Source organism: Caretta caretta, chromosome 1, assembly GCF_965140235.1.
Source record: "Caretta caretta isolate rCarCar2 chromosome 1, rCarCar1.hap1, whole genome shotgun sequence".
Lineage (NCBI taxonomy): Eukaryota > Metazoa > Chordata > Testudines > Cheloniidae > Caretta > Caretta caretta.
The window spans coordinates 262,438,921-262,453,041 of record NC_134206.1 but is presented as its reverse complement, the minus strand read 5'-3'; the positions used below and the strand labels follow the sequence as shown (position 1 = coordinate 262,453,041).

Here is a 14,121-nt window from a genome sequence, read left to right as displayed (position 1 = left end):
AACCACTGCACAAGCTGCAAAACCAGCCAGCGCAGCTGCCCCTGGTTTGCAGATCTGTCCTATCGCATAGCTGCCTAGCCATAAGTGATACACCATGAACAGACCACGACAGGGAAAGCGGGGGGGGGAGAAGCTCCAACCTTTAGGGAAGTCACAACCTGGAGCAGGGGAGAGAAAAGGACACACACAGAGACTACAGCCCCGGGGCGATCCGCGCAGAGACTCCCTGCCGGAGAAGGCGGACGGCGGATAAGGGCAGGAGATGAGCATGGACAAAAGGGTTAATTTCCAGCGAGGGTTTGGGGAAGTAGTTCCGGCTCTCCCTTCTCCCCCACCCCCTTGTCCTTTGCAGGACGCGTCACGCTGGGTGTGGAAGAGGAGATCCTTGCGCAGGGTTGCTAAGGGTGAAACTTTTCATTTACTTTGCTCACTTTGGGCCAGGGCGAGGGAGGCTCCGGATCCCAGCCGAGGGAGAGGAGGGGGGGGAAAAAACTAGCCAGGGGGCGCCCCAAACAACCCCTCCCACCCAGGCCATAGCAGGGGGGGGAGTCACCCACCCACCCCAACCGCACCCCGTAAAAAAGAGAGAGGAAAAAAGAAACCTCCCGAGAAACCCTCCAGCAACACCCACCCCTGGCAGGAGAAAGGAGCCGCCCGTCCGCGTTGCAGCCGAGGACGAAGTAAGTGGGGCGGGGGCGCTCCCTGGCGATCAGGGGGTGGGGTGGGGTGGGGTGGGGTGGGGGCACAGAGCGGCGCTGCCTCCCCCCGTACACCTGCTGTTCGACACCCCCCCCCCCCCCCGGCCTGGGACCCGTCTCTTCCCCCAGCCCCGCTGCCTGACTGCGGCTGGCTCGCCTGCCCCCTCGCTGCGCTCAGCCTCCATCGGAGCCGAGAGCCGCGGCTCCCCGAGGAGAACCCCCCCCCCCCCCCCCGCGTCAGTTTCCACCCTGCCCCTTCCCACTCTGCAGCATGCGGGGCGGCTGGGGGAAAATCTGGCCTTGGCTTGGGTGGGGGGGGGGCTCCCCATTTGTAGGACATCAGCTTTGGTGGCCTCCCCCCGTCGTTTTCATCCTTTAAAGCGTTTCTGGTGCTGGTGGCTTCTTGGGGGAGGTGGGAGCTTTATTTGCAATGGGGGGGGGGTGACCGTCCTTCGGGTTGTGACGCCGAGTTCACCATTTTGTTCTGGCTTTTGTTATTCTTCTGACGAGGGGATTTAAAAATGAAAGGTCCAGAGACAGCCCGTAAAGAAAAATGAGCCTGCGGTTTGGGGCTGGGGACAGGGCACCTATTTGATAGCTGAAAAAGAACGGGGGGGGGGGCGGAGGCTGGGTCCGCTCCCCCTTTGTGGAAGCAGCTGCCCTTGGCCAAAAGGGAGCAATGAGGGGGCTGGATGGGGGGAGGGGGCTGCTCCCTGGCGGGGCTCGCTTCCTGCAGCACTGCTGACCACAGGCATTGTGGTCTGGCCAAGCGACGCTGCTGTTTGACGCTCTGTCGCCCCCCTCCCCGGCCTGGGACGGGGTCCTGAAGGCCAACGGAGGGTGGCCTAGCGCAGGAACGGCCCTTCCACCGCGGACCGGGAAGATTACGGGGGAGGGAGAGATAAGACAGAGAAATAAAATCCCAGTGCCCTTAGCGGGTTGAATCATTTCTTTTCCCTTTGAGGAGAATCTGTGGGGGAGGATCCCCTATTGTTGGGGCCGGGGATATCGGGTCCGATCTGTTCCCTCTTTGCCCAACTCTAAGAGGGACTAAGGATGTTTATGCTGCGGGGGGGTCCCAACAAAGGACCAGGCCGAAAGATCTGTACGCTCAGGGCGATGGGGGCTAGTGTCTAGTCTGGAAGGCTGTAACAAAGCCAGGTCTCTGGCCTGGGCCCCCTTCTCCCCGGGAGAACAAGAGGGGTCATTTGCTATATATTTGGCAGAAGTAAAGGTCAGGCGAGGCCTAAGCACCCTTCCCCCAGGGAGGGTTATTAGGGTTTCCCTTCTTGCACGCACCCCGTTCCCGAATACATTTTGAAGCAGAGAAATGGCCTTGCTTCGGGGGGAATCACCCCCTGTCTCTCCTCCTCCCTGCCATCCAGTTGCTAGGCCTCTTCCTGGGGCCTTGTTTGGGATCTATTGATTTGGTGGCTGATCTCTTCCCCCCAACAGCGAGGCAGCTGTGGGTAGTGACCAGATTGCAGGTGTGAAAAATCAGGACACTCTTTTTGCTAGTTAGGGGGGAGGAGAGTGTATAGTTGCCTGTACAAGACAAAACCTCTGATATTAGGACCTCTGGTCACCCTTACTGTGGGACAGGGATACATAAGTAAAGGAGGTGAGGAGACAATGTGGGAAGAAGGGAGTAAGCTGGGTGGCTTTTTTGGGGGTGGGGGTACAGGTGTGGCCTTAAGTCTTTAAAGGCAATTGTCATAATACCATCAAAGAGCTCTCCAGTACCCCACTTCGGAGTCTCACTCCTAGCCCCCAACCAAGGGGATGTTTGCTAATACTTGTGGGGGCCTTCCGGGGTGTGTATGGGATGGTGAAGAGTAAATAGCCCTCCCCCCACCCGAAAGGCAAGAGCTCGCTTAGACCCCTAAAAATACCCAGCAATTCCCGATGACACGGTACATGGGGTGTGTTTCTTGCATTGGGCAATTGGCTGGGAGGGTTGAGAGCACTAAGAGCGCATGTGCCATGGAAAATTTTCTACACTGCTCCTCTGAGCAGGCGCGGGTTCTTTGGCCAGGGTTGGCGAAAGGCATTTTGGGAAATGTAGTTCAGGGACAAAGTAGGTCACTCGCCTCGGCTCAGATGAGGGACTGGAGAAGTGGAGGGTGAAGGACTGCAACTCCCAGGTTCCTGTGTGTTAGATATAGTAAGGTGGGGGAGGTGGACTCCGAGTATTTGTAGAAATTTCCTTGGCTGGGTTATTGGAAATGCATCATCCTCTATAAGCCTTGGCTGCTGTGCATAAAGGGGGGTGGGGGGAGCTGGACTCCCAGCTGAGAGAGGAATGTATATATATTTTGCATACGATGAGGCTTGGGAGGGGCGTGTCCTCTGTTCAACACTCACCACCACCACACACACACAGGACAGTGGTTTTGATACTGTTTATAAGGGGAAGAGGAGATAGCAAAAATCTACTATCTTGGCGTCTAGAATGTGTGTCCATAGGGCCTATTCCTCCCCATGCACGCAGTCTGCAGGGGTGGCTGAGTGTTTAAAAATATTTCTTTCTCTCTTTATTTTGGAGGTTATGTTATGTGCCTTAAAATAGTTTAAAGATAGAAAATAATTGGATTGCCTCTCACAGTCTGTGGGTGGCGGTGAGTGAGGATGGTTAGAGACAAGGCTGTTGTTTTGGTAGGGTGTGGCCTGCAAAGTAACATAGAAGGTTATATACTATCATCCTGGCCTTGATTTTTTTATTTTTTTTTAAGCCCTTTGAAATGTCACTGTGTGCGCTTAATGAGGGGGCAGAATCACAGACCTGTTTTCAGAGGGATAATTGCTCTTTATGGGTTTTAAAAAATAGATCTTGTTTCAGATTGAAACTTGTCTTACAAGGTCACTTCCTAATGTCTTCATAACCGAGAGGAATGGGGATGTTTAAAGTGTGCACTCTCGTCTAATGTGTACAGTCATTTTGCCCATTTTCTTTAAAATCTGTGCTCTGTTAAAACAGAGAGAGAGAGAGGGTTGATCTCCAGAGCTCCTGCATTTCTGCAACGTTATGTGATGAAACATTCATCCTCTTTTCTTTTCTTTTTTCTTGCCCTCCTCCCCCAGTCTTCCTTCCACAATAAAATATTTGTCCAGCAAATATATGCAGATGGGGGAAATATATACATTTTCCTGTGACTGACCTTATTTGCAAAACATGCTATGACACTTTCTACCTTGGTCATCAGCTTCAAGACCTTTGCTTCCCCCCCCCCCCCCCTCCCAAAAGCTCCCTAGGTGTGTAAAAGAAAATATATTTTTTCACTGCAGATGTGCAGATTCAGCTGCAACTATTTTATAGTTTAAAACTAGTAATCAGCTCCGCCATACGGGTTCTTGTATTGGCAATCCTGGGATTAAGGGATCCTAATGGAGTACATTTTATTGTGTTAACAATGTGGGGAATAAATGGTGACTGTTGCTCATTTGGAACCCTCTCTTACATTTGAAGGCAGCTGCCAAGGCCTGTTGTATGTAGCTGTCTTGGTGCCTGCTGTTGTTTGGTTAATTGCTTTTTTTAAATTGAAGCCACAGACGCCACACTCCGAGTATTCTCCATTTTAAAAAAAAGAAAAAGTACTCCATTTTTATAACTCCTCTCCGCAAGCTTGATACTGAAATTGGTTGCTGCATTTTACTCCTCCTCCTTGCCTCCCACGGAAGTACTGTGCTGATTTGTTGGTGAAGATGCAGGACTGCTGAGAAGCACTGAGGCTTTGTGTTGTTTTGGGGATGATAATAAATCAAGTCCCTAGAGTGTTCGGATTTTTTTTCCCTCCCCCCTTACCTTCTTCTAAAACATCTGGTGCTGGTCACTGTCAGAGAAGTAATACTAGACTAAATGGACCACTGATTGATCCCATCTGTCAGTTCCAGTTTGCCTGCGGTTGCTAGGGACCACTAAGGCTGTTGGCAATTTCTGTTAAAGATCACTATATCGATTCTCTTTTCAAGAAAACTCTTTATTACCTCCTGTCCTTGTTCTGTTAAAGGGACCTTTCTTGAGTACAGCTTTTCAGGTTGCTTGTATTTTTATACTGTCATTGTCTCTCTTTTTTGAAACTCTCTTGAATACAACAGTTGTTGAAATTTGAAAACCAAGATTTTCTTATATCACCCCACTTAACTTTTGGTCCCTAATGCACTGATCTGGATCAGAATTGTGACCCAGAGGTGTCATCCCACTAACATCCAATCTTGCTAGGATTCCAGTGAACCAGGCCGGGTGCTTTTTTTTTTTTTTTTTTTTTTTTAGGTCATAGTAACAGAAGTTGGTTTTATGCAGTCTACTTGGCATAACATGGGCTGATTAGGCCTCTGTGATCATTTCAGCATGTATTCTACAGGCCCACTGATTCTCCTTTCCTCTGAAAATCATTTAAAGCCTCCAACCCAAGCTATTGAGTCCCACCTACACACCAGCCTGAGAATGACCTGTCCTCTTTGGCCTTTCAGAAAGCTGCTTTGTTCAGTTCTTCTTGGCATGTTTCTATTTTATTTTAACTTATGTGCGTTCCCAGTGACCTGACAGAACTTCTCATGGTCCAGTAACTCCTGAAATCCAAGCACCAAAGGCTGGCGGTGCCTTTTCGACTCTCAGCAGTCACTCACTGCCTCTACTCACTTACTTCCACGCGAGGCTAAACCTGAAGGGGTTTATTTCTAGAACTTTGTAGTTTCTTCTGCTAGCTGATTTTGAGGTATTTACAGCTCCAGCTGCCTGTTGTTGTACTCCTGGATATAAACCTCCCTGAACATAAGTTACCAATATAATATCTTTTTAATTTAGAATTTGTACTGTCATTTTTGTCATAACTCCGTCTTCATTTAAAAACAAATTGTGCATGTCACCATTAATGCTGCATATTTACTCCCTGCCATCCACTCAACCAAGACAGGTAAACTAGCCCTAATCAGTTTCCCTTTCTGCTTCTCTTGATCTAGACCAGAGTAGTCTGGGTTTCTAGTTCTGCAGGGGAATGCTGGCTTACTTAACTCTGTGCTCCACACCAAAAAAAAGAGAGAAATCCATTTGGCCTGCAACCTAAATGCTTGGGCTGAAGGCTTGAGAGCGCCCCTTAAGCCTATTTTGCCAACGTGGATGAATGTGGTGTGTGCATGTTTGTTTGAGCAGAGCCCAGGGTAGTGGAGAGCTGACTTGCCTCTGACTAAGCTATCAATTAAAAACTGGATGTGCCGCTTCCCTGCTGAATGGAGCAGGAGTTGATAGTGGTATGCTTCTTTTTTAAAAAGTCTGTAAGATTCTCTGTCCTTTCCCTCCCATCTCTTTTCTTTGAGGAAATGACCCAGCTAGAGAGTGTGTTGGTACCTGGAAAAAGACTCTGTTCATTAATCTGTCTACGTTAGAGAGTTAGTGTTGTGGTTTCACACTCTGCTTTCGTGAGTTTTCATGCTTTCAGTAACGACCTCATCAGGGAGGGAAGGAGGATTAGTTCTGTTTTGGCAAGTGAGTTAAGTTGTGTGGGCCTACAATACTCCCCATACACCCTTATTCTGCTGGAATAATAACAGGGCTGGGAACTATGCACGACAGGTGTCCAGCAATGTATGTAGTGTGCACACCCCACACTATTTATTGATCTGGATTAAACTGAGACATGAAGCTTTTTAGCTTGATTTAGCTAGACAAATCCTCTGTCTGGGCAGGTGAGTATCTGAATGTCAGATGAATTGTCCACTTCGAGGAGATAGTAAAACTGGGCAGGCAGTTAGTGCCTCACTATCATCATACCCTCACCTCCACTCTCTCATCCTTGAGCCAGCAGGACCAGAGAGTGCAAATCTCCAAAAACCACCAGCAGCCACTGCCTTCCAACTGAGTGTTGTTGCTGTTCCTCAGCAGAGAGGCTGGTGTTGCCATACAGAGTTAAGGAGTTGATCTCCACTCAAGATGTGGAAAGACTCTCGTGATTCTGCCTTGATGTAATTTTTTTAAATCAGAGGCACATGAGGTGAAAGGAAATAAATAAGAGTTGAAGTAAAAAGAGATGTATTAAAATACATATTAACCACTGTACCAAAAAACCTGTTTGTCTGGATAGTTTGGTATCCTGTCTCCATTGGTGATCAGTGTTGGATAACTTGAGAAAACGGCATCGTGTACACACAGTTCAACGTAGTACTCATTCCATTTAGTAGGGCAGAATTTCTTCCTGACCGCCTCTAGCAATCCATTTATGTCATGTAGCATAAGGATTGATCACATTTATGTAGCTTTTATTCTAGGAAGTGTCATTGCAAATGCTATTTGTAGAAATGTCTAATCCTTTTTAAATATACTAAGCTGTTTGCCGCAACAATATTAAAGTTGCCACGTTCTCTTCATCCATCTGTTTTTCTTCTTTCTTTTCTAGGATTGCTTGGAGCCAAATCTTGTGTATGTTGTTTGTCTCTTTCAATACACTGCCCTGACTTGCTTGCTGTGAAGGGAGTATGCATCTGGAGATCAAAGTTGCTCTGAACTTCATCATCTCGTACCTGTATAACAAGCTTCCCCGGAGGCGGGCAGACCTGTTTGGTGAAGAGCTAGAACGCCTGCTGAAGAAGAAGTATGAGGGCCACTGGTACCCGGAAAAGCCTCTGAAGGGTTCTGGCTATCGCTGCGTCCACATCGGGGAAACGGTGGATCCAGTGGTGGAACTGGCAGCCAAGCGGAGTGGACTGGCCGTAGAGGATGTGCGGGCCAATGTGCCTGAAGAACTGAGCGTCTGGATCGATCCTTCTGAGGTCTCCTACCAGATTGGTGAGAAAGGGTCCGTCAAGGTCCTGTATCTGGATGACAGTGAGGGCTGCAGTGCAGCTGAGCTGGACAAGGAGATCAAGAGCAGCTTCAACCCTGATGCCCAAGTGTTTGTCCCCATTGGTAGCCAGGACAACTCCCTGTCCAACTCACCATCGCCATCCTTTGGCCAGTCACCCAGCCCCACCTTCATCCCCCGCTCTGCCCAGCCCATCACCTTTACCACTGCCACGTTTGCCGCCACAAAGTTTGGTTCTACCAAGATGAAGAAGGGTGGTGGTGGGGGAGCCGGAGCTCAACAGCAGCAGCAAAGAATGGCCAGGTCACCCACCAACAACCTGCTGAAGCACAAGGGCCTCTCCCTCTCTATGCATTCTCTGAACTTCGTCGGGGGGAGTCAAGCTCCTCAGTCGCAGCTCTCCCCCAATGCCAAGGAGTTTGTTTACAATGGCGGATCGTCTGGAGCCAGCGGCCTCTTCTTTGAGGGTGTCACCAATGAGAATCAGGGCGGCAGCATCCCGCCGACCTCCCAGTTCAGCAGTAGCACCAGCGGTGGCAGCGGCTTTGACGTGGCTCAGGTCTTCAGTGGCAGCAGCAACAGCCTCTTTCTGGAGAAGTCTCCCTTTGTGGAAGGACTCAGCTACAACCTGAATGCCATGCAGTATCCCAGCCAGTCGTTCCAGCCAGTCGTCCTGGCCAACTGACCAGGAGGAAGGAGAGTATTTGGGGAAAACAAGAATTAAAAAAAAAAAAGAGAGAGAAGAAAAATGAAAAATAGAAATATACAAAAATTTGAAATCTTATAAATATAGCTTCTTGGAAAGAGAGACACCCCCGGAGTCGTTGTGCTGTGCCGGGCAGCGCTCCTGAAGCACTGAATTGTTTTTTAACTCAATCCCCGTGCTTTTTCCTACCCACTTTTTTACTCCTGTAATGGGTTTGTTTGGTCCAGAAATGGTGGAAACATAGGTCACTTTATCTTCCTGTCTCCCAACTTCCTCCTCAGAGCTGGGCTTTAGTACCTTGTTCTTTGGTGTAGAGATGGCCTGTTCTGGGCATTCCCATATCCCTGGGTGCTAGGCTGCCTTGCTGAGAGGGCCGGGGGTATTCGTTTGGTTTTCAGTGCCAGTCTAGAGGTGCACAATTTCACTGCATGCTTCCCAGAGAAGGGTGTGGGGGGCTTGCTTCTTTCCATGATTAGTCTGTTTCCCGGGGGAGGAGAGGAACTGACTGGGTGAGTGTACCGAGTTCCCCTTACCCTGCCTGCTTTAGACTGCTATGACCTTGTCATCCAAAACCCTTCAAAACTGCCACAGTTGATGCCAGCCTCTGTTTTGAAATAAGCTTCCCCCAGCCTCCTTTCCCTTGCCAGGCGGTTAAGTTGGAGCACTTTTATGAAACGGCTGCTTCCTGCGGTCTTCCCTCTCTGCACTTTCATCCAGAGGTGAATGCTGGAGAAGAACAGCACTGTGTTATACCAGTGAGTTCATTTATGATTCCTACCCCCACCCTCCTGCACAAAGGATCTTGTCTGAGCTGGTCTTTTCAAGTTGGTCAGAGCCAGTGTCCGTTCGATAGGGTTGCTGTTCTACACAAGCACTGCAGTGGGTGCACCCACTGCTGTTTAAAGGGAGGAAGTATTGGTCCTTATTATTGCACTTCTCTTTCAGGGCCATGGTTAGATATGCTGCCTCTCACATTCTTACGTGCTTTTCTTCCCCTCCAATGTAGGCGGCATCCACTGATGTTCCTTTGGAGCAGTCTCCAAATGTTTTGAGTTCATTTACTCTCAGCTACCTTTGGCTCAGTGGGGGGGAAGGGTTTCCTTCTTTTGAAGAGGCCGCGCAGCTTTCTGGGGAGAGCAGGGGGTTGCATCGCCCAGGCTGCTTTCCTGATTGATAGCTTGAGGGCCGTCACTTCCTGTTTTCTTTTATTAAAAAAATATAATAAAGTGTGACCAAACCCCTTTTGCTTTCCTTCTGGAAGGGTAGGAGGGGGCAGGTGACATAGTACAGAGGGGAATGCCCAGGTGGGTTTGTACTCGGCCCCTGGTGTTAACTGATTGATCCAACCAGAGAGACACAGTCTAGAGGAGGCGCGCTGCAGAATAGGACTAATACTTTGAAATGACTGATGGTATGGAGAGAAGAAACTGATGTTCCAGGACCTAGATGAATAGTTGTCCCCTCCTCATTATTGGGAGTAACAAAGAGCTAGGAATCCTAAAGCTGCTTCCTAGTTTCTCCCTTCTCTCCCCCCGCCCCAAGTAGAAAACGCTGGAGTAAGGGAGGGAGTAGGACAGTAGCGGCCTTTGATAGGCTGCTTCTGCATATTGCCATTCCATAGCCTGCCTCCATGGTGTGTGGGGATCCCTCTTCCTCCCAGGTGGGACAACCTAGAACCCCAAGGGCTACCTGGGATTGGGGACTCTAGGTGGGAAGACTGCCTCCTGGGGTGTCAGCTTTGGGCTAGGAAGCAAGTGAAGAGATATCTAGCTTTGGGGCATTCTTTTTTTTTTTCTTTTTTTTTTTTTTTTAAACAATCATTTCCATCTTTGCTGTCTCCCATGTTTATTTTTAACTAAACCTGTCTCTGGAGCTTCTTCTGAGACTCCCCTTGAGCATTTCTGTAATTAAGGGATAAGATCCAGTTTATTTTTCCAAGACTTCACTGTCTATCGGTGGAAGGAGGCTTTGAACTCCCATTTCTCCCCGCCCCCAAAAAAACAAGTTGATGACACTCCAGCCCTCATGTCTTTGTGTGTATGTTGTGAATGAACCTTATTTGGGTTAAGGGGATTGCCCTGCCACAACTGACACCACCCTGGTCTCAGCAGAGGGCTTTTTTCTAAATCCCCCTCACTATTGCATTAATGGGAAGATTGCTTTTCTGATTGGCTTGAATCCCAACACACCATTTCCCAAAACAGGCTGCTTGCCACTTATTGACTGTGACCCAACTGCTGGGTGGGTGGGAGACGAGGGCATCCACTACTAAGCAGTCTATCCTAGCATGATGTGTGAAACCTGCGGGGTTGAAGATGGAAAAACTAGAATGAGACTCTGGGGATCTGTTTAGCTGATCCTCTTTCCCACCAACTTTACCACTGCCATCCAGTTTCCCCCCCCTTTTGAGTGTCCTGTAGACTGCCAGACTACTGCACTGGACTGAATAACTCTCCGCACCTCAGGGGACCGGCTGGCTTCCCAACCCAGTTTCCTTTGTTGTTTCCACCCCTCTCATCCTTCTGCAAAATGCTGCCATGAGTCACTGCCTGGGTGGGATTGTGCACCCTCTAATGGCATAGGAGGGGAGGGGAGAGATGGAACATCACCAGCCACCTGCTATGTGTGTGAAGCTTTGACGCTGCTTTAACCTGCTTACACGTATTGTAACTGCTTTAAAAATAGTGTCGCAAAGATGAGGAGGGAAAGGGGAGGGGACCAACCTCTTTGTATCTTAAAGGAAAAAAAGTGTGCTTCAGAAGCGTTTCTCCAGCACTGGTGGCAATTAAACTAATGGCCTTTTTTGGTCTGGTCTTGGATTTAGGCGTTCAGCTTCGATTTTATTTTTTAAAACCTGCACTAATTAACCTGGTTTCTTAGGAAAAGAGAGCAAGAGAGTTTTTTTTTTTAACTTTTATTTTTTATGGGTTTGTGTTTTTTGTTGATGTCCGTTTGTATTGAATAATTTGCTACATTTGTAAAATGTAAGAGGTATATATAATATATGTATATTTCTAACGTAAAAAAATGTAATTTTTTCTTTGAGATTTTTTCTTAAGAGGAGAGAAAAAATATTTTTTCAGGAAAAAAAACTTTAAAAAAAAAAAAGCAGTGAAAATTCCTTTCTCCATCCCCCAGCTCCCTCTTTCCCCCTCCCTAACCCCTTGTGAAGAGAGAATCAACAACTGTATGATCTTGGAGACAGAGAGAGAAAATGTGTGAACACAAAGAGGACAGAATTATGTATGTTTCTTAATGTAAAAGGTTCCTATGTTTGTTCTGTTTGTTTTATGAGAAGGGGTCTACTGAGAGGGGGATCAGGGGGTTGCTGTTTTTTTCTTTAGCGAAGGAGGAATACAATCAGAGTTTTGTATTCAGAATGTTGTGCAATATTTTGGAACGGGACATTGGCGTGTCTAGAGATTTAGTTAAAAACAAAACAAAAAGTTGATCAAATCTGTACAGTTTCTATTGTTCCAGATTTTTTTAAGTTTGTATTAAAAGCATGATATATAATAGCCTCTTGTCCTGTGTTGTAATGTGCCCTCAGCGGGAGTGGGGGGATGCATGGAAGGCGTCCCTGCTTTCTGGCCTGATGTTAGACAGCAAAATGGTTACTGTGCTAACACCCTCCTAGAAAGACCATTGGTCCATCTCAGCCAGTCTTCCACCTGATGCTCTGTTGGATACAAGCTCTGGCCCATCTAGTCTGGTATCCATCTCCACATAAACCCACTGGCCCATACTCTGGTATCCCTTCTCAACCAGTGGAGTGGTGGTAAAGCTCCCTATTGTGCAATACAGCAGCAGAGGCTGCCTTCCTGAAATCTCTCTGTGCCATAGCAGCTGTGAAGGGGTTTCCACATCTTCTAGAATCCATCAGTGCCACAACAAGGGTCACTAGTGATCAGCAAAAGGAGCCACCTCTCACAGCTGATGGGGACTGAATGCTATGTTGCCTCTAGCCCTCAGTGCCCTGGGGCCCCTTGTCCCACTCAACCTCAAGATTCCTCCTAGTGAATCAATATCACAACACTGACGTTTGTCAAAAATACAGGCTCCCCCCAACTGACAAGCGCAGAAGTACATACATGGCCTGCAGCCATATCACGCTGGGTTGTAATCTTCCCTTGTTTCATAAACTGAACAGGCCCAGCCCACTCATGCTGGGCTGGGAGGCCTCCAACAAAGAACCTGGGTTGCTGCAGGAAGTGGTGGTATAGATAGAGTGCCCCAGCATGCACTGGGTTGGAGAGAAGTAAAACAGGTTAGTCTAGCACCCAAAATGTGCTAGACAATCTCCAAACATGAGTGAAGAGCACCCAGGCTAAATCCTCACCCTGTAAGATTGTTCAAGAGCCTGTGGCATTTCTCATAACAGTACGAGTCTGATTCCAGGAGGGAGCTAATCGTATTCTGCTTACCTCAAACACACCCTTCAAGTTCCAGTTGGAGTCAGTATAATGTGGGATTGTAACATGTTTAAACAGTTCCTCCTTTCCAGCCAGTGAGACAAGGTGAGCTGATGCCTGGATATGGTGTGGATTCTTTTGTAAAGAGCTGCATAAACTTACGATACTGTGGTGACTTGAATCTGTTGGGTACATAATTGGGCTAGTGGAAAGTGGCCACCACTTGAGTTTACCAGAACCTAATTAATTTAGTCTTCCTTTCCTCTGTGCCAGAGAGAGGGTGGAGTTAGTCCTATGCAATGGCGCACACACACACAGCGACCTCTCCCTACCGCCCTCCCTCAAAAAGCTGTTGGAAGAATGGAGTCAAGGGAGACTTTGTTCCCTGCTCCTGCTAGGATCTCTTCCCCACAGATCTGACTGTCTGAGTTTCTCACTAAGAACTCGATTGGATTAGTGCCAGGTAAAAGAATTGTGGGGATCTGTACACTATGGAAATTGTGGCCACCCACATTTCAGGGGGGGGCATGGTGAGCCTTTTGATTGTTGGGTGGTTATGGTAGAAGGGCTTGGGGGATGGAGCAAGTACCAGTTTTGGCCTGTCTGCTTCTCTGTCATGGCAGGGACAGGTGTGAGTGGTGCTGCAACCTGGCACGGAGCTTTGCAATGCCACTCAGCTTTGTTTGGGGGTTTTCCCCCTGTTGTCATGGAGTCCCCGGGCAATGCTCTGGAACTGCTCCCTATGAAGCCAGTCCCACCTTCCTGGGTCTGACCTCGGAGCATTCAGCATCCTCTGCCCCTCCGAGCGCTTCCCACAGCAAGTTCGCCCAGGCAGGGTCCTGCACCCCAATTCCTCAGTCAGACGTGACTCTCAACCAGCCAGTAAAACAGAGGTTTATTAGATGACAGGAACATAGTCTAAAACAGAGCTTGTAGGTGCAGAGAACAGGACCCCTCAGCTGGGTCCATTTTCGGGGGCAGTGAGCCAGACACGTCTGCACTTCACTCCACGTCCCCAGCCAGCCCAAACTGACTCCCCCTCCAACCCCTCCTCCTCTGGGCTTTGTCACTTTCCATGGGCCAGGAGGGCACCTGATTCCTTTGTTCTGCAACCCTTCCTGCAGGGGGGAAGGGCCCAGGCCATCAGGAGCCAGAAAGAAAAGGAGGACTTGTGGAACCTTAGAGACTAACAAATTTATTTGAGCATAAGCTTTCATGAGCTACAGTTCACTTCATCAGATGCATTCAGTGGAAAATACAGTGGGGAGATTTATATACACAGAGAACATGAAACAATGGGTGTTACCATACACACTGTAACGAGAGTGATCAGGTAAGGTGAGCTATTACCAGCAAGGCAGGGGGGAAACTTTTGAAGTGATAAGGTGGGCCATTTCCAGCAGTTGACAAGAACATCTGAGGAACAGAGTGTGGGGGGGAATAAACATGGGGAAATAGTTTTACTTTGTGTAATGACCCATCCACTCCCAGTCTTTATTCAAGCCTAAGTT

The 14,121-nt window shown here is 48.4% G+C and overlaps 1 protein-coding gene across 2 annotated transcripts; it reads left to right on the top strand.

Annotated features, from left to right (window-relative positions):
- The first annotated feature begins 335 nt into the window (after nucleotides 1-335).
- Nucleotides 336-11,716, top strand: TOB2 (transducer of ERBB2, 2). Of its 2 annotated transcripts, none has more exons than XM_048835143.2 (2): nucleotides 336-404; nucleotides 7,088-11,716. In XM_048835143.2, the coding sequence occupies exon 2, from the start codon at nucleotides 7,167-7,169 to the stop codon at nucleotides 8,175-8,177; it is 1,011 nt and encodes a 336-aa protein (XP_048691100.2). In that variant the 5' UTR covers nucleotides 336-404; nucleotides 7,088-7,166; the 3' UTR covers nucleotides 8,178-11,716. The 2 variants fall into 2 exon arrangements, with proteins under 2 accessions (XP_048691100.2, XP_048691096.2); XM_048835139.2 differs by lacking the exon at nucleotides 336-404 and adding an exon at nucleotides 429-680.
- The last annotated feature ends 2,405 nt before the right edge of the window (nucleotides 11,717-14,121 follow it).

Coding starts and splice junctions, on each gene's coding strand:
- TOB2 (XM_048835143.2), top strand. CDS start 7,167: ATGCATCTGGAGATCAAAGTTGCTCTGAACTTCATCATCTCGTACCTG.